The sequence below is a fragment of the Pagrus pagrus genome (genome assembly GCF_965226575.1).
Source record: "Pagrus pagrus genome assembly, chromosome: 8".
NCBI classification, from domain to species: domain Eukaryota; kingdom Metazoa; phylum Chordata; class Actinopteri; order Spariformes; family Sparidae; genus Pagrus; species Pagrus pagrus.
The window spans coordinates 21516022-21534338 of record NC_140192.1 but is presented as its reverse complement, the minus strand read 5'-3'; the positions used below and the strand labels follow the sequence as shown (position 1 = coordinate 21534338).

The following is an 18317-nucleotide window of genomic DNA, read 5'->3' as shown; positions in this document are numbered from 1 at the left end:
TCCCGTCATCTCTGACACCTTTACTCATTTCTGGGGAAACAGAGAGAGGAGGAGAGGAAAAGGGAGAAGAGGAGTTTGCGGCAAATGCACGCACACCGTCATGGGAACAGCTTTTGGCTCTCCATATGATCTGTTGGAACCTGAAGGAAAGCTCTTTGAAAGGTGACAGCTCATTTTACTGGAACTACTCTTCTCTCACTTCCTGCAGTGGATAACACTGGGTTGGAACAAATTTTATTGGAGCTGAACCTTGGATGGATTTGATTCTGTTAGAGTGGAAAGTTAGGTGCAGACTGGGAAGTGTTTTCCCATCTCAACATTTCAACAGTTCTTTGGAACTATTTCTAATGATTTATCAAACATGTATTGTTCTAGCTCATAAAACTAGAACACAATGAAGGCAAAAAGAAAAAAACGTGCAAATGAAAGGAAGCAAGCATGATGTTTATTTTAGTACAAAATTGACAACAGAGCCAAATGTGCTATTTATTTCCTTTTAACGCAACAATTAAATAGCCAGCTGAGAGAAGCCTCAGCAGGAGTCTCTCCCTCACGTGAGTGATGACTTTAACAATATCTGATGTCAAGTATGCATCATTTCCTTTAAGCTTCATTGCTCTCATTTTTTCCATGTCAAGGGCCAAAACCAAACAAAGGGCTCTCTATCCTCCCAACATCTAAACAACCGATCACATACTCAAGAGACATGGGGAAAGTTTATATCGTCTGTCATTATTAGTGGAAAAACAAGTCACCCAATAGCACGCCATGCTGCATTGGCTTACAGCAGCGGTTCTCAAACCTTTTCTGGCATGCTCACCTTCTGAAGCCAAAATAAGTTCATGCAACCACCTCCAACCCACAACATTTATTAATCATTAACAAGAAACTGTGGAAACAACTGATACAAAAGGTTTCAGGTTTAATTTAAGTCAACTAAAGGTCAACATGATAGCATCAGCAAACTACATAAATTGTATTCATACAACTTAGTTTCACTTCATTAAGTGAAATTATATTAAGTTATATATGTATATTTTGTAAAAGAAATTAAAGAAAAAAGACAGTGGCCGTGTTTGGATTATCATATTTGTATTTCAATATGAAGACAGTTGTTGCCAATAATCCACAGAGAATGAACAACTGTAACAGAAAAAAGACACATAATTTATGATAACATATGACAACATTCTGACAATTGTACAAAGACACCCGCTGTCATGAAGGCACACTGCACCCACATGGTCCTCACAAACTTGTTTGTAGTCCACCGGCAGCACACGCACGTGCCCACACACGCACGCACGCACGCACGCACGCACGCACGCACGCACCAATGAATGAATTTGCTTGTGGTTTTAAAGGGAATGTAAACATGAATTTGTCTTTTGGAAGTTGCAAGAGCCCAAGTATCTTTACAAATAATAATTCTTTGAGACTGAGACACAGAGAAATCATGAAAGCAATCACATGGAACAGACAAAGATCAGTAATATATGATTTGTGAGGATAGTAGGGAACAAGACAGTAGAAAAAACAAAAAACAACACACAAAACAAATAAAAAAACAACATGGCAACTCATTCAAAGTCTAATTTCAGTTTTAGAAATTCAGACGATAAAACAAAAAAAGGCAGCTAATGGGACACACTAAATGGAAGAGGCTTCAGTTTCAACAAGCTGACTGTTAAATAGGCACAACAAATGACAACACAGCAGAAACTCAAAACAAAATAAATGTTGTACAAAAATGGTTGTGGAAAACCATGGCAAAAAGTGAATGTCAATGACGGAATATCTCGAAGAAACAATAATGAAAGACACACTGGTTTCCGATAGTCCTTGGGAAAACACATGTTAATCCCACATATTCTGCATGAATAAGTTAATACAGTGTGGAAGGCCCTTTCATTACGTCAGTGATTCTAGCAAAGACTATGAACAAGCTGATCAGCCCTATTAGAGGAAACCAGAAATAAATTGCATTGTTTTTAATCATGAGATTATTTACAACTATACAAGCTATACAACGCAGAGGAGGTAAGAGCAAAGCAATAAAACTAACAGGTTATTCCTGTAGTCATGACTGCATACATACTGTACATACTGTACAGAAGGGACGTGTGCTCAGAGGGGTGCTAAAGGATGTGAGATGCTCTATGATATAGCACAGAATTATTAACTTGAGAAAAACAAGATAACTTAACAAATCTTGCCATACGGTTCTCTGGCCAAACACAATTTTACTTGAGTGACCAAGGTATCTTTAACTCAGTTATGTCAATATCCTCAAGAGGCAGGTAAGGACATTCCCACATGCTTGCTGTGGTGTATCAACTGTAGTGTGTTAAAGAACAGAAAAAGTCAAAGAGAAAGTCAATTTTTTACAGACGACAAAAAGGGAAGGGGTTAAATGAAAAAAAGTGGCCCACTCAAATGTCAAACTAGTGCCAATTCTCTTGCTGGACTTTTCATTTCATTTTGGCTCTCCTTTGAACTTTCTGCGTCTTTCTCATCAAGCACCTCTTCATAGCATTCCATCCTTAACCACGTACCATACATGCGCTGAACTTTTATAAAAACCTCACACATGCACTTTTCCTTCACTCTCAAACTAACATCTTTTAAATATATCATCATTATCTTGCAGTGAAATAGTCTCTTTTATAATTATATAGTCATACTTCCCTTAGTTTTTTTCCCCATTCAAGTTATAGCTCAGCTGGATGACAGTTTTTGGATTTCAGTATGTTGAGTCAGATTCTGAACAGCACCTTTCATCTACAGGCTGTTTCTTCTCCATTCATAAGGCTGGATCAGGGTTGACAGGTCAGGGGTTAGGCAGGGGTAGAGTTCTTCTCACTGGCCAGACTGGGTTTGGGGTCTGGTCTGTGGGGTTTGTGCTGAGGGCTGCTGCGAAGGTTGTCATCCATCTACAGAACAGGATGTCCAGTTTAGTCAGAGGACACATACACATGCATAAAATTATTTGACAATGACTAAGTGAGAGACACTTTATGTAAATTTTAGTCCAGCTGAGACTGTACCTGCCAAATGCAACCATGCAAAGAAGATAAAAGGAAAGCAGAAGCACCTTCTCTATCAAGTTGGACTCTTTATTTACAAGCTGCGTTAGTTTCTGGAGGTTGGCATCCATTGTTTCTTGAACAGGTGGGGGAGGACCTGTAGAGAGATGATGCAAGGGGACACCCAGAGAAGAATGAGATAGCAGAGAGTCAGTGGAACAGGAACAGTGTTATAATAGAAGCAGATACAAAGAGCAAGCATGCTGTGAATCAAAGACGTGAGAAGACAGAAAGTGCTGATGATGTTAGTTTCTTTTTTTTGCTTGGACATAAAAACCTTCCCCATGATCATTCTGTGTAGATTTCCCCAAGCTCAAGCCCTGATAGTGTAAGTTATTCCAGTGTGCGCAGTGATCTTACAAGGGTGGTCCGAGCTGAAGTAGACTGCGAGGATGTTGTCACAGAAGCCTGTGATGTTATCCAGCTGTCTGAGGTGGCTCTGCAGTGGGCTACTGGGGAGACTGGCTTTGTAAAGTGGAGCCAAAAAACCAAACACAAAGGCATCCAGACTGGTCGGCCTACGAACACAAATGTATTTACTTGTAAATTTAGGCACACACAGAGACAAGCAATACAGAGCAATGTGACATCAAAGATTATATACTCATATTGTTTATATATCCTGAATTATAATTAATATTTTGTCTAAATGAGCATTGAAAAGCATTTTCTAAGTCTGATTTCTCCAGGATGATTTCTGAAATACACCTCATAAGACCCATTCTTTCACAGCCTAAATACATCATCATTTAATTTTCCATATTTCTAAAGAAATCCCAACTTGCATATCAAGTTTGGCCTATTGTGTATTGTGCTAGTTCCCTGTTTTGATGCCATTATTTTCCTATACCCAAAAGTTAACAATAAAAAAACAACTTAATATTTAATAAGAATAACTAACATCTGCACGCAGACTCACATCCAGAAATTTAATTGAACAGACGACTTTTCTATCCCAGTCATTTTCAGCTGTTAATTTTCCAATAGATTTTCAACTATGTGGATATGGTCCTTCAAAAAACATTAAAGAACTCACGAGTTGCCAAAGAAGTAGTTTGCTGATCCCAGTCTGTAGGAGAGGAGATTCAGGCACTCTTTAGCATCACTGTAGATCTGAGGAAGACAATAAGAAAGTTTCAGTGTTTTGAAAAAGAGGACTACACGGAGCAGACATGTTGACACAACATTTTGACTGATTAATCAGACAGATCAATATTTACCTTTCCCTCCACCTCAGTGATTCTATGCAGAGGCGCCTCTCCTTTGGTTAGAAGGATGCGGGAGAGGGCAGTGTTGGCATGGCTACTAGGAACGAGAAAGTTAAGAGGGAATGGCGAGCGTGAGGCAAACCATGGCCTCGTCACATTGGCATAGTTTTCTGCATCCACCCAGAAAGTGTGCAACTGTGGGACACAAAGCATCAATCTGAGTGTTAACCCTCCTCACAGATACGTTCTTGTCAGGAATAAGCAGAAGAGAAATGGTGTTACCAGAGCAGGTCGTAGCTTTTCTTCAAGCAGAGCAATATATGCCATGGTGTCTGCTCCTTGTCTGGCCGACAGCTCATAGTCTGCATTAAACCTCTGAAAAAAAATTCAAATAATCACAAATATCAGAGCATATCTATTTACTCTGCTGAATGGGTTTGGGGACATAATGACTAAGTGATGGACAGTGAGCAGCCTTCACATCCAGTCTTACCTGTTTCCTCAGGAAGTTGAGTATCTGTGTAGGTTCTTGAAGTGCAGAGTTTCCACAGATCAACTCTGGGACTGTTGCTGCAAATTGAATGACAGGAAGATGAAGATATTATAATTCAAGACTATTTACAATGATTAAGTTAAATTTGAACACAACCAGACCATCCACAAAATCTTCAGCAATTAAGAGTATTAGAGCTGACAAGTGGTCATGTGATTTTAGGTATACGTTGTATTGTTGCATTATCTTCAAGAGCATTAAGGTTGCTCAAAATGGTAAAAAAATACAACCATATTTTTTAACAATGTTCTGTATATTCTTAAGAAGTTATAGAGTTCTCAGTCGACCACATCTGTATATCAAGCAATCCCCATGTGGTGTCTAGACAGCAATGTTATGAAATTCTGGTTTATAGGAAGCTGCGGCCCACCTGTGAGAGTTTTCCATGTCCAGTCTATCGGAGAAACTGTGAGTTTGGCTCCAGAAAACTTGGCGTATGCCTGAAAGAAAATCCACACATGAATCAGGAAAGACGGTACAGACAAAAGTTAGTCCATTTATGATTTAAAAGTCTGTCATAGATATAGAGCTCAAACTATTGATCCAAATACCAAAGCACTACAGCATACTTTGTTGAGGGAAACACTTCCTGAGCTGTTTACGGCTCTAATGCAGCACTGTAATGCTTAAATCAAGTCTAGGTTTAGTATGATAACAATCGGGTAATGAAGCAGAGTGCTTGCAGCAATCAAAGTACCCTCAGTAGGAGGTTGGCACAAACTCAGATTTGGTACACACAATGATTACACTGCTGACCTGAAACAGCTTAATTTACAGAAAACCAAGCACAACTACAAGCCAGAAAATAAAAAATGCACCAAAATTAAGGCAGTGAACAAAAGACTCTTTTTATTTTTGGATACTTGTTGATTATATTTTAAGATTATCCATTTTTGTCTGATGAGCAATTCTCAATTGGTAATTATTTTTTATTCTCCATACGATTTTTCTAGTTTCATAATTCCTATTTCCTACCATGAATTCCTGTTTCAGGTTTGTGACACCAGTGACAACAATAGAAATAAATGTAGGACTATTCCTGACAAAGTCTGACACGTTGTACTTCATAAATATATTTGAATGCCGTCAATAAACCCACAAAAAGGCATAATTATCACATAATATTTAAGTTGTGTACTTTAGAGGTGTCATAATTGTCAACATTAGCCAAAGTGTCACCTTGTGGCATTAGTAGTAACTGCACCGACTTACTGAGAGACAACAACATGATTAAAAGGCAGCAAACACCTCAATGTTAATGATCTGACAGGTTATTACTACTTCTGCCACCGTCGACAGCAACCTGGCGAGAGAGTGGGCAATATACAAAGATAAATTAACATCGGAGCTTCAACAAGCTGACCTTGAAGGACCACATTTTTATTAGCCATGACAGTGACTTCTGACAAGCAGCCTCACATTAAGGACAGACCGTACAGTCCCAGTCATTATGCTGCCGCTGAGCCAACATGAAATTGAACTGGAAACATGACTTTCTATCCTGCACGAGCTGAAAATGAGCAGCTAACAAGCAAACTGCAGTGGGGGAGTTAGCATGGAAGCTAACCAGAGATACACAGAGCAGCGGCGAAGAAACCCGCAGAAGAAGCCTTTCGTCTTAAAAGCAGGCCTGGATATCGTAACCGTATTTGTTATTACAAGCAGAGGATAACATTACCAGAACTACCAGAGACTCGCTGTGGACGGAAGGCAAGCCCCAGTCTCCTCCCCAGCATCTCAGCTCCATGGCAGCCGCCATGTTTTGATTCATGGAAGGAGCCGGTGACGTCACGAGGTACCTGTCATATCAGAGCCTGCAGAGGTGAAAAGATCATTAGTCTGATGAAAAACGTTCAAATGTCCTCTGTCGTGCACTAAGATGACCTGCCAGGCACATTTATATTGACATGAAAGATTAAAGCTGTGAAATATGGGTGAGAATATTCATGTAAATGTGTTTTGAGTGAGAGAATTCAGTCTCTGGCTGATGTCACTCAACTGTAATTGTTCATTCCCTGTTAAAACTTATTAGCTGTTTGTCAGCTTATTAGGGTGACGCTTTACATCACTTTAGGAGTCATGAAACTGGTAAGTAGTGTTGAGGTAATCATGACGGAATTAAGTAATCCTAGGAGCAACTCAGCATGATGCACCTTTATGAGATGTTGCACAAAAAAAGTAAACATTATGAGAAAGAATTTATTTAAATGTAACAACATCAATTAGAAATCCTTAAAGTGTTTGGACGCACCAACTGCTGAGGAGATGTGTTATTCGATGATAAAAAAAAATACTTGCGACGTCAAGAAAGAACTCACAATTTCAAATGCATTATTATTTTAGGTGTGAAAATGTATCTACCAATTAATCTATAAACAAAAATATAAATGGACCCTCACATACTAGTTTATTAAAATAGTCAGGTAAAGTCGATAATATTCATCTTAAAAATTACACATTTGCCCCAAAGCTATGGTTGCAAATAAAAGTCATTATGAATTTGAGCCCTTGAAATGATGTTCACAAATAATTTCACAGCCTGCAGTAGTATATCACCTTCTGTGTGCATGTAAAAAAAGGGGTGTGAATTTGTATTAGAAATACTAATTAATTCAGATTTGAGAACATTTTTCTAAATGTCTTTACACGTGCATATTTTATCTGTGTGCACAAAACATACAAATACTTTCATTTTAGTATCAAGCGGTCACTTGTCAAGTATCATTCTAAAGTTTTATTAAGGGTTATGTGTTAACTACATTACTTTTCAGTAAATTCCTCACTCATTTCTTATGTCCAGTCATGATTTCTACTAGAAATATGTCTACCTAGTGCAAAATGTTACCAATTAAACAAATGTTTGTTGAATCATATTTTAATTACAAGAATGAAACTATACTTTTATTGATTTAATGCAGTACATCATTGTTTTGTCAGTAGTTTCAAGGCTGCAAGAGACTAGAGATAACATGATCCAATAGTCATATCAATTAGTTGATTTTATACATTTTAAAACAAGCAGTAAAAAGGCCTGTCTTGAAAGGAACAGTGATACACCATATGCTGTCATGTATATGGTGGCTGACATACTATATAACACGAATGGAACAAGTAACAAGTTCAAATTTAGCTTTTTTCCCCCATTTTTGTGGTATTTTACTTATTGTCAGCATGATGTCTGTCCCTGTGCTGATAGTCAGACTGAAGGCTGCCAGGTGTTTGTTCAGAGACTAGACATCCAGACAGAGACGGATGTACGATGATAATGCACTGAGGGATGGTAAATGTCTCTCTTTGGCTTGGACCTGCAGCTGAGATGATGAAATGTACTTAAGGCTAGTAGAGAAAGCTTTAAGACGAGTACCAGACATCTAACGTGAAATGTTTCCAGGGTCCCAAGCCTAGCCCTCTTTATACTTCCCTTCTCACATTCTCCAACTGATGGAATTAAGAAATAGCTTTTCAGAGGCAAGAGGAACAAGTTGGATTAAATTAAATTGAAATTAAAAACATATGGCATATAGTTCAACTGGCTTACTGCAGATGGACTAAGAGATCAAATCCACATCTACGACAGAGGCTCATGATGTTTGTGAAAAACAATGGCCAGCTGGAATCTGGTTTTCCTCCCCTGAGACCACAATCCATTTCTAAACATTTTTTAGAGTTGGCTGACTGTATACAGACAGATTTAGAGTGCTTCCAGTGGTATTATAGTATATCACAAATCCCCAAAAGACTGTAGATACAAATATTCAACGAATAAAAGCTTTATTGTGACTCTAATAAATAGGATAGGATCATAAATACACAAAAATCTCACATTTAATGCAGTACTCTGACTTAATTACCATACATTATACCTTTTTTTTGTTGTTATTTCTTTGTTTACACAGTTTTCAGCATGTGGTAGTGCTATTAAAATGTATTATATGATCAAACTATAGTAGCAAGGGGACACTCCCACACACTTAAAATAGTCCCTACACTGTGCCACCTTCTCAGCAGTAGAGTACAAAGACACTCCCCTTTGCTTTAAAAGCAGTGGCTGTGGCAACAAAACCATCTCACCTCTGCTGAGATTTTGCTTCAACATCTGGATTTGTTGGATCTTTAAAATAATAATCACAAAATAATCTGTGATACACTTATTGATCCACAAGAGGAAACTCAATCCTTTCTTCAGGAGCACAGTTTTTCCTGAGGTGTGTCCCATCTTGAAGCACTGACGATGGGTGTGTGGGCCGGAGCAGCAGCTCTGTCTCTCGTGCTGCAACAGCTTGTGCTCACGGTCTCAGCTCAAGGCATTGGTAAGTACTTTTCACCATCCATGCCTATCAGAAAATCATCTCATATGTGCCATAGATCAGCAGATGTTAAAAACCTCTTTACATCACTTTCAAATAAGTCTGTTTCAGTAACTCTCTTTAGTATTCATGTATTCCTAATAATTGGATGCTTGATCTTACAACTTTCAATCTGCAGCAAGCTGTTAATAAAGAGGGTATTTCAGTTGATTTGTTTGGCATGAACCTGGCTTTTTTGTAGCCTTTTGAATCTGACATCTGGGATCCAGTAACAGTCTGACCTAAATAAGGCCAGTGGAACAACATGAATTGCCATCCAAGAAAGTGCATGTGCAAAAGTTTGATTTGCCTGGAATCTGCACACAAATGTTTCCATATGATTTCCTGTCACTTCTTATTATTCTTCAGTTCAACTAATGGGCTACTAGCAAGTGTCTTTGTGTATCTGTGTGAATGTGTCAGTGCGTGGGGGTGTGAGGTAGTAGGTTTGTTCCAGTGGAAATAGTTTACTGCTGCTCCCTTCTGCAACTCCAGTCTGCCACTCTATAAAACACAGCAGGATGCGAACATGAACGTGCGCTCACGCTCACGCACACACACACACACACACACACACACACACACACGTACACACACATAAAGATACACTGTCACACATAATAAAGTACCATACTGACTCAGCAGTTACAATCCACAGTACACTGTGTGCCATAGCCATCAAGACACAAACTCAGAAAACTCTCCATTTATATTGAGATAAAAGAAAGTAAGCACCTGTCAAAGTGTACCAGATAGAGTGCTATCAGTTGGTGTTTCCTGAACTTCTTGCACACTGATGAATGACAACTACACTGCATGTTTCCCTTATTGTCTGTGTTGATCCATGCTTTTTTATCTGGACTTTCTTTGTCACAATTATGGTGCAATGCATCTAAAGCAGCTTTTTAACAATCCTCTCCTCCGTTAGTCTACGACCTGCTGGATTCTCCAGACTGCCTGCCAGACTTGCTCCAAGGAAGCCTGAAGAACAAAGGGCGAGACGAAGCTTTCCTCCTCTCTTCCTTCAGACTCCAAAACAAGGCCCCCACCTCCCTCTACAGTGTCATCAACCCCAGAGACAACACCAAGTATCTGGAGTTCAGTGTGCAGGCCAAACTGAGCAAGGGTGAAGTATTATACTGACACATGTAACACTGTCTTTGACTTCCAGCTATGTATCTGTTTGAACTCATGTTCTCCTGCTGCCTTTCTCTTTCCTCTCCTCTCTGTCTTTCATTCTCTATTTTTTTCACCTATAGTGACCCTACGTTATCAGAAAACTGACAGCAGATTTGGCACAACCAGTTTTAACCACGCCTCCCTGGCAGATGGTCGAGATCACCATGTGATGCTACATGCCAGCGGCCTACAGCGCGGCCCACCTCGCCTCAACATCTATATAGACTGCAGGCTGGTGCACACTTTGGATGATCTGCCAGCTGCATTTGGGTCACTTCCAGCTGGTCCCAACAAAGTGTCACTTAGGACCCTGCAATCGACTGGACAGGTTAATAGGACATTTATGGTTGATAGTGATTATTCATTTGAATACAGAGATATGCTGCCAGTCCCAACATTAAAGTATAATATGAAAACTGTTTGACCAGCACAACAACTTTTCAGTTATTTTTATTTATTTAATTTGATCTGCCTTGTATTCATCTTTAAGAATCAACTGACTGACTTGAAGCTGGTGATAGAGGACACCATAGACAATGTGGCCACTCTGCAGGAGTGTAACTCGGATCAGGGTGAATCTCTGCAGGTGCTAGGTGAGAAAAGATTGTTACTGGCTGTCTGACATCACCTGACAGGATTAACGTAAACCTGGCGGATGTGTTGTGTAGCTGATTTTCTAATTCTGATTTGTGAAATTCCCTCAGGTATCCAGGGAGGCAGAACAGCACATGACCAGGCCACCATGGTGGAGCTGAAGAGCATGTTATCTGAGATGAAGGAGCTGCTCCACCAGCAGGTAACATGTGTCCCAGTCTTGTGTGTCTTACAGGGGAAACTCATGAAAGATCAGAATGAGTTATTATTATATTATTATAAATAGTCCAATCATTTTGATGATGGCATTGTTTGAAGACAGGTTGATTCTAAGATTAAATTAAATTGACAAAATTCAATTGATAAAATGGAAGGAAAAAGCTTTTTGGAGAACATTGTAAAAAAGAAAATGTCCCTGACTGTTTTGAAGAGTTACCTACCTTTAAAAGTGAAGGAATGTGGGCTGATTCACAACCGATTGGAATTTCCTTTTTCTGCGGGGTAAGATCTGCAATAAAAGCAGAGATTTGTTTTGAAAAGTGAGAATCCAGACTGGCTGAGCACCTGTTGAAGACTTTATGTAGCCTCAGCAACAAACAGCTCACTAAAAAGAGAGCAGCAGAGAGAAGTGGATGATCATTTAAAACGGCAGATTTGTTAGAAGATAAGGCATCAAACGGAGCCTGAGGCAATAAAATCCTGGTTTTACAGTCCAGACACTTCGAGAATCGTTTATGTAACAGATCACTGGAGCTTGCCTTAGCAGACACACATTTTATACCTTTACAGAACCTCTCAGTCTCCTTCAGATTTTCAATAGTTATTTAAAAATATAAAATTCCGATATGCTTCTATTGATCCTGACTAACATTTTTTTCTGGTTAAGATTAAGGAGACAACTTTTCTGAGGAATACCATCGCAGAATGTCTAGCCTGTGGTAAGCAGTAGAAAAACCTCGATCAGACTTCATTCTCACAGTATTTGGACACTACTGGCAAAATGACTTTTCAACAAGGTGCTCTCATATCTGTCTATGTGTCCCACAGGTCTCGGAGGCAGTCCAACCAACCCAGGTCCAGGTGCAGGTCCAGGCCCAGGTCAAGGTTCCGGTCCAGGTCCCCGTCCTGGGTCGTTTTTCATGCCGCCTCAGCCTCTGACTAAGTGTGCACCCGGGACCTGTTTCAGACAGAACATGTGCATCCCTACAGATTCAGGGAATTTCCAGTGTGCACCCTGTCCAGATGGATATACAGGAGATGGGGTGCACTGTGACGACGTAGATGAGGTAGGGACTATGTTCTTTAAGGTGTATGTGTCTCTGCAACCAGTTGGTGAAATTAGCATGAGTTGGCATTTGACAATCTTGTTTTTTTTGTGTTTTAGTGCGACTTTAGCCCATGTTTCCCTGGAGTCCGCTGTGTGAACACTGCTCCTGGTTTTCGCTGCTTGCAATGCCCTCTGGGATACACCGGGCCAGAGTTAAATGGAGTGGGAGTGGCATATGCTAAGACGCACAAACAGGTAAAACAACAAAAATAATAAACTGTATATAAAACATTACTTCTGTTTGATTTAACTATGAGTATTTCTCTTTATATACTGACTTTCATCCCAGGTGTGTGAGGATATAGATGAGTGTCTGGGCCCGCCTGAGAATGGAGGTTGCACTGCCAACTCAAACTGCTACAACACTATAGTAAGTGCTGGGACTGGTGTATGGTTAATATCATACTCTCATACAGCAAACAGCCCTGGTTTCTGACTCTGACTGTACTGTCCTCACCAGGGTTCCTTCCGCTGTGGCGAGTGTAGAACTGGCTTCACAGGCGACCAAGTGAGAGGGTGCCAAGGAACTCGGCTTTGCGGCAACGGTCAACCCAACCCCTGTGATGCCAATGCCGAGTGTATCGTGGAGAGAGACGGCAGCATTAGCTGCGTGGTAAGGATTTGTAAAATACTGAGGGCATATTCATCTTTATAAATACCTGTGGATCATGAATGGAAATCACTAACTTTTTCACATTACATAATTTACGTTAAATGTCATGCTGTGCCTTTTCCTTCTTGTGTGTGTTAGTGTGGCGTCGGTTGGGCTGGTAATGGCTACGTGTGTGGAAAGGACACAGATATTGACGCATATCCTGATGCTACGCTCCAGTGCAGAGACAACCAGTGTAAGCAGGTACTCATGTCTACACCCACTACCCTCTGCACTAAATTCATACTAGTACTAAACATTAAGGATATGTGCGTTTTGCTATGTTTCCAGGATAACTGTGTGTTTGTGCCAAACTCTGGCCAAGAGGATGCAGACAGGGACGGCTTGGGTGACTCCTGTGATGATGATGCAGACAGTGATGGCATTGCTAACATAGATGTAGGTAACTTAGCTCAACAGGACCAGCATGCAGTGAACTCTCACTGATTCTGTGAACAGTAACTTACTCTAACTGAGCCCATGCACTATACAGTAAACCTCATTTATCTGTCCCAGGACAACTGCTGGCTCGTTCCTAATGTGGACCAAAGGAACAGCGATAAGGATCTCCATGGTGATGCCTGTGATAACTGCAGAACAATCGACAATCCCTCGCAGAGGGATACCGATCAAGACGGGCTGGGAGATGACTGTGATGATGACATGGATGGGGACGGTAAGCTTGTTATTATTTATCAGTTGAGTAATTATAACAGATACATAATTGTGTGATTGCTTGTATGACTGGATATAATTAGACGGGCATTTTTTGTAAATGGTCACAGTGGCTAAAAGGTTGGATGGTCATTACTGTGGTAGGTGTAATAACTGGATCATTGCTGCTTTTATTGCATCAATTAGAGGTAATAATGCTAAGACCACATTGTGAAAGCTAATCTCTGACAATCATATTAAAATACTATCGTTTCTGTGAGGGTTATCCAAACCACACACTGTCTGACTAGACTGTCTAGACAAGAACACAACCTTTACAATCCCGTTCAGTGGAAAGTGTGGACTGGCAGCACTTATCTGTTCAAAACATCCTTCTGGTCTTTCTGTTTCTGTTTCTGTTTCCAATTCACGTCCTTGACCAGTTAGGTCATCGGCTTTCAGGAAATAACTCAAGCGTCATTAAGAAAGAAAAAAACAAACCTTTTAAACCCCAGTAGAAAACAGTGTTGTATGTTGAAATGTTCCAACTGGAATCAGAAGTGTTGTCTCACAAACTTTTCTCACATACTTCATTTGAATGCCCTTTTAGAATACCTCTCATTTGTTCCACTGGAAACTAAATTTTAACTTTGTGCCTTTGTGTGTGCCAGCATGTTTACCTTTATGTGATTACGTATGCTGCATGTACTCTGTTTACCCCTGTTCATTCATTCTGGTAGAGCTTCAACCTCTTGATCATTTGGTTCTGTCTTTAACTCCAGGGCTGGATTGCTAAGCGCTTGGTCATGTCTGTCTCCTCTCTCTCTCATTTTTCCACGGTAAGCCTCCGCCAGGCGTTGAAGGCCACTGGAAACTATTTCACCTTCGTCTTAAACAAACACTGCCATCTGGTGATGCATTTGACAGACTGTGTCTGTGGGCTGCTTTCTGTCATGCTTCCTATTTTTCTGTCAACGCTTTTACACGGCGCAGAAAATTAAAGTACTGAGGTGTTTATGTTCTCAGGCTTGAAGAATTTTCTTGACAACTGCCAGCGAGTACCGAACCCAGACCAAAAAGACAGAGACAACGATGGTGTGGGAGATGCCTGCGACAGCTGTCCTGATATGGTCAACCCCAACCAGGTAACAGGCCGTGGTGGAAGAAGCATTCAGATTTTTTTTTTCATTTAGTATATGTACAAATAAAATTCCACTTTAAATTCATGAAATTTGGAGATACATGGTTTTCACTGAACAGTAAGGGTATGAAAAATTTGAACTGAAAAATAACTAGTAACTTAAGATGTCAGACAAATGTAGTGGAGTAAAAAGTACAGTATTGCCTCAGAGATGTCTTGTAGTAGAAGAATAAAGTACCTCAAATTAATGTATATAACTAAATGTATTTTGATGTATTGCATCATTGGTAACAAACCAAACAACAACCTGAACAAAATGAATCTGCTGCCAGAACTCTGAACAACAGCGTTTGTTTTGTCTTCCTGCAGTCTGACTCGGATGATGACCTTGTAGGAGACACCTGTGATGACAACATAGACAGGTAGAGCCGGCTGTTCTGACCTGTGATATGAATACATATAAAAGTGCAGAAAGTTCTGACCTTTTGTTTTACCTTCCCTTCCTCCTCTTTGTCAGTGATGGTGACGGCCACCAGAACACAAATGACAACTGTCCCACAGTCATCAACTCCGCTCAGCTGGACACCGACAAGGATGGACTGGTTTTAAACTTAAATCTTTCTCTCCGTCCTTTACTGAATTTGTTCAGTGCATCATATTTTAGTAATTCATCTCATGCAGTAGTGGAGGAAGATATTCAGATCCTTAACTTAAGTATAAGTTCACTTTAAATATACTCTATTACGAGTAAAGTCCTGCATTGAAAATGTTACTTTAGTAAAAGCATGTAAGTATAACCAGGAAATAAAGTGCTCAAAGTAAAGGTACTCAATTCAAGTCCCCCTGAGCTGTGTTACTCCTATTTTGACTGCAACTAATGATTGTGGTCATTATGGATTAATCAGCTGATAATTTTCTCCATTAATCGATTGATTGTTTGGTTTGTAAAAATTCTGAAAATAGTGAGAAGTTACGTCACCATTTCCCAGAGCCCAAAGTGACATCTTCACTTCAACAATCCAAACCTCCAATTTATTAAAAAATAAGTTAATATAATTAAAAGAAAAAGCAGCAAATCCATTTGAGTAATCAATAATAGGTTATACGGGTTTGCAGCTAATTTTGTTACTTTGAACAATCAACTAATCATTTCAGCAACATTTATAAACTGTTGGATATTTTAGTTTATCACTAGATATTGTATTTTATAAACCTTTAATATGTTTTGTCTGCAAAAATCTTAATTTGTAAAGTAATTAGGAACTTAAGTTTGTCAGATAAATGTAGTGAAGTAAAAGTAAATATTCCCATCTGAAATGTTAGTGGAGTAGAAATATAAAGTAAAATGAAAAAAACATCACAAGTATTTCAAAATTGTACTTAAGTACAGTACTTGAGTAAATGGACTTAGTTACTGTACTTTCCAACACCACTGATCTCATGTATGCTGTCTGTGTTTATGTTCATCCAAATGTGCTATTTTATCTTGACAGGGAGATGAATGTGACGATGACGACGATAACGACGGCATACCTGACGATAATGACAACTGCAGACTAGTTGTCAACTTGGACCAGATAGACACAGACAGTTAGTATCACTTCATGATGGCTGTGTACATGCACTTGTACAGTATTCGTATTTCTGCTGTGCAGTTCCTAAGCGTCGTCATTGTATTTCAGAGAATGGTGTTGGAGACGCGTGTGAAGGAGACTTTGACAAAGACAATGTCATTGATAGAATCGACCACTGCCCAGAGAACGCTGAGGTCACCCTCACTGACTTCAGAGCCTATCAGACCGTAGTGCTGGACCCAGAGGGGGACTCTCAGATTGACCCCAACTGGGTGGTCCTCAATCAGGTAAACAAAATTCAAAGTTCAACCTCTGTTATAGTTGCCAGTAGTCTTTGCTTTTAGGGAGCTCCTACATGGATAGTAAAATATGATCACCTCTTCATTTTAAACAAGATGAATATTGTTTTAAAATTACAAAAACAATATACCTTAAGAGTCGCATAATAGTATAAATAAAGTGAAGCCACTCTCTTTTATCCTGACAGGGTATGGAGATAGTTCAGACCATGAACTCTGACCCTGGCCTCGCTGTAGGTAAGCACATACAACCTTATTACTGTCTCATCCCTAATGTGTTTTTGTGTCAGCCTTGACCTAACATGTTGACCTCCACTGTCCACCTCTGTAGGCTACACAGCGTTCAGTGGGGTCGACTTTGAAGGAACATTTCACGTGAACACAGTGACAGATGATGACTACGCTGGCTTCATCTTCGGCTACCAGGACTCGTCATCCTTCTACGTGGTGATGTGGAAACAGACGGAACAAACGTACTGGCAGGCTGCGCCCTTCAGAGCAGTCGCTGAGCCGGGAATACAACTCAAGGTAAATGGCTGCTTTTATGTTGGGCTTTTATCCAAAGCACTTCAAAATTTGCTGCTCATTCACACATTCACAGGCTCACACACACTGATGGCAGTGAGCTACCACACAAGGTGCTTACCTGACCATAAGGAGTATTTGGAGTTTAATGTCCCATTTTTAACATCTGTATCAGTTTTCTTATGCTCTCTGGCTCTTGATCACTAGGTTGTGAAGTCCAAGACTGGTCCTGGTGAGTATCTGAGGAACTCCCTCTGGCACACTGGAGACACCGCTGAGCAGGTACGTCTCCTGTGGAAGGACCCCAGGAATGTTGGCTGGAAGGACAAGGTCTCCTACCGCTGGTTCCTGCAGCACAGACCTCAGGTTGGATACATCAGGTACAAGCAGACACACATCAACACTCAAGAGATATAGTGCACACACTCAAACTGTGCAAACTGACTATTTTCACTTCTTATGTGAACCAGAGCTCGATTCTTTGAGGGCTCGGACCTTGTGGCGGACACAGGGGTGATAATAGACACAAGCATGAGAGGCGGGAGACTGGGCGTGTTCTGCTTCTCTCAGGAAAATATAATCTGGTCCAACCTCAAGTACCGTTGCAATGGTGAGTGTTTGCTAGTTAAAGGCAGTACAGTGAGCTACATAACATGTAAGTATCCTTATGAATTGCTTTTTCTTTCTCACACCCACAGACACTATTCCTGCTGACTATGAGGATCTCAATGCCCAGAGCACACAGTAAAGCTGGAGAAGGAGAGTGATCCATCAAGGAAACAACGTGTGCCCTGTTGAATATCTGGTTGAAAGGAGCAGAGCTGCATAGCTGAGAATAAACAGGTAGAGGACAAGAGTTAGAGAAATACAGATGAATGTGAGAGGGAACATAATGAGCAGTTTTGGTTAAAGACGTTGGTGATTGTATTTTAACTTTGTCATTCAATTGAGTGGGTCTCCGGTAAGCATAACAGTGGGCATTATATATTTTAATTTAGTGTAACTGAAGTCAGTACATTCTTGTATAAATCATAAGCAAGGTTCTTTGTATGTCGATGCAATATCACCTGAGATGTTTTCAGTACAGAGTACTGTTGCTGTTTCTGAATATATTGTTTAGTAAAATAAAATCCTGTGCATTTCACAAAATCAAAGCAGGTTCCATCTTATTTTTTACAT

The 18317-nt window shown here is 40.1% G+C and overlaps 2 protein-coding genes across 5 annotated transcripts; one reads left to right on the top strand and one right to left on the bottom strand.

The window, feature by feature from the left end:
- Positions 1–476: 476 nt before the first annotated feature.
- On the bottom strand, positions 477–6635 carry mtx3 (metaxin 3). Of its 3 annotated transcripts, none has more exons than XM_084360432.1 (9): positions 6526–6635; positions 5218–5287; positions 4788–4864; positions 4577–4669; positions 4307–4489; positions 4123–4199; positions 3447–3604; positions 3095–3183; positions 477–2933 (listed from the first exon to the last, which is right to left on the bottom strand). In XM_084360432.1, the coding sequence occupies exons 1-9, from the start codon at positions 6616–6618 to the stop codon at positions 2838–2840; spliced, it is 936 nt and encodes a 311-aa protein (XP_084216558.1). In that variant the 5' UTR covers positions 6619–6635; the 3' UTR covers positions 477–2837. The 3 variants fall into 3 exon arrangements, with proteins under 3 accessions (XP_084216558.1, XP_084216557.1, XP_084216559.1); XM_084360431.1 differs by having other exon boundaries at positions 3048–3183; positions 6535–6635; XM_084360433.1 differs by lacking the exon at positions 3095–3183.
- On the top strand, positions 6615–18292 carry thbs4a (thrombospondin 4a). 2 transcript variants are annotated; one of them, XM_084360427.1, is made up of 23 exons: positions 6615–6642; positions 9034–9157; positions 10122–10319; positions 10453–10700; positions 10863–10965; positions 11077–11168; positions 11853–11904; positions 12014–12252; positions 12351–12488; positions 12583–12663; positions 12754–12906; positions 13045–13344; positions 13462–13621; positions 14626–14744; positions 15110–15162; positions 15258–15342; positions 16234–16330; positions 16423–16601; positions 16802–16850; positions 16945–17141; positions 17346–17518; positions 17609–17748; positions 17837–18292. In XM_084360427.1, the coding sequence occupies exons 2-23, from the start codon at positions 9079–9081 to the stop codon at positions 17884–17886; spliced, it is 2985 nt and encodes a 994-aa protein (XP_084216553.1). In that variant the 5' UTR covers positions 6615–6642; positions 9034–9078; the 3' UTR covers positions 17887–18292. The 2 variants fall into 2 exon arrangements, with proteins under 2 accessions (XP_084216553.1, XP_084216554.1); XM_084360428.1 differs by lacking the exon at positions 6615–6642 and having other exon boundaries at positions 8935–9157; positions 13045–13149; positions 13237–13344.
- Positions 18293–18317: the final 25 nt, after the last annotated feature.

Coding starts and splice junctions, on each gene's coding strand:
- mtx3 (XM_084360431.1), bottom strand. CDS start 6,618: ATGAATCAAAACATGGCGGCTGCCATGGAGCTGAGATGCTGGGGAGGA. Junction 3,605..4,122: donor AACTACTTCTTTGGCAACTC/GTGAGTTCTTTA, acceptor TTGTGTTCGTAG/GCCGACCAGTCTGGATGCCT. Junction 2,934..3,047: donor TGCATGGTTGCATTTGGCAG/GTACAGTCTCAG, acceptor CCTGTTCTGTAG/ATGGATGACAACCTTCGCAG.
- thbs4a (XM_084360427.1), top strand. CDS start 9,079: ATGGGTGTGTGGGCCGGAGCAGCAGCTCTGTCTCTCGTGCTGCAACAG. Junction 11,169..11,852: donor AGGAGCTGCTCCACCAGCAG/GTAACATGTGTC, acceptor TTTCTGGTTAAG/ATTAAGGAGACAACTTTTCT. Junction 16,602..16,801: donor ACTGGGTGGTCCTCAATCAG/GTAAACAAAATT, acceptor TTATCCTGACAG/GGTATGGAGATAGTTCAGAC.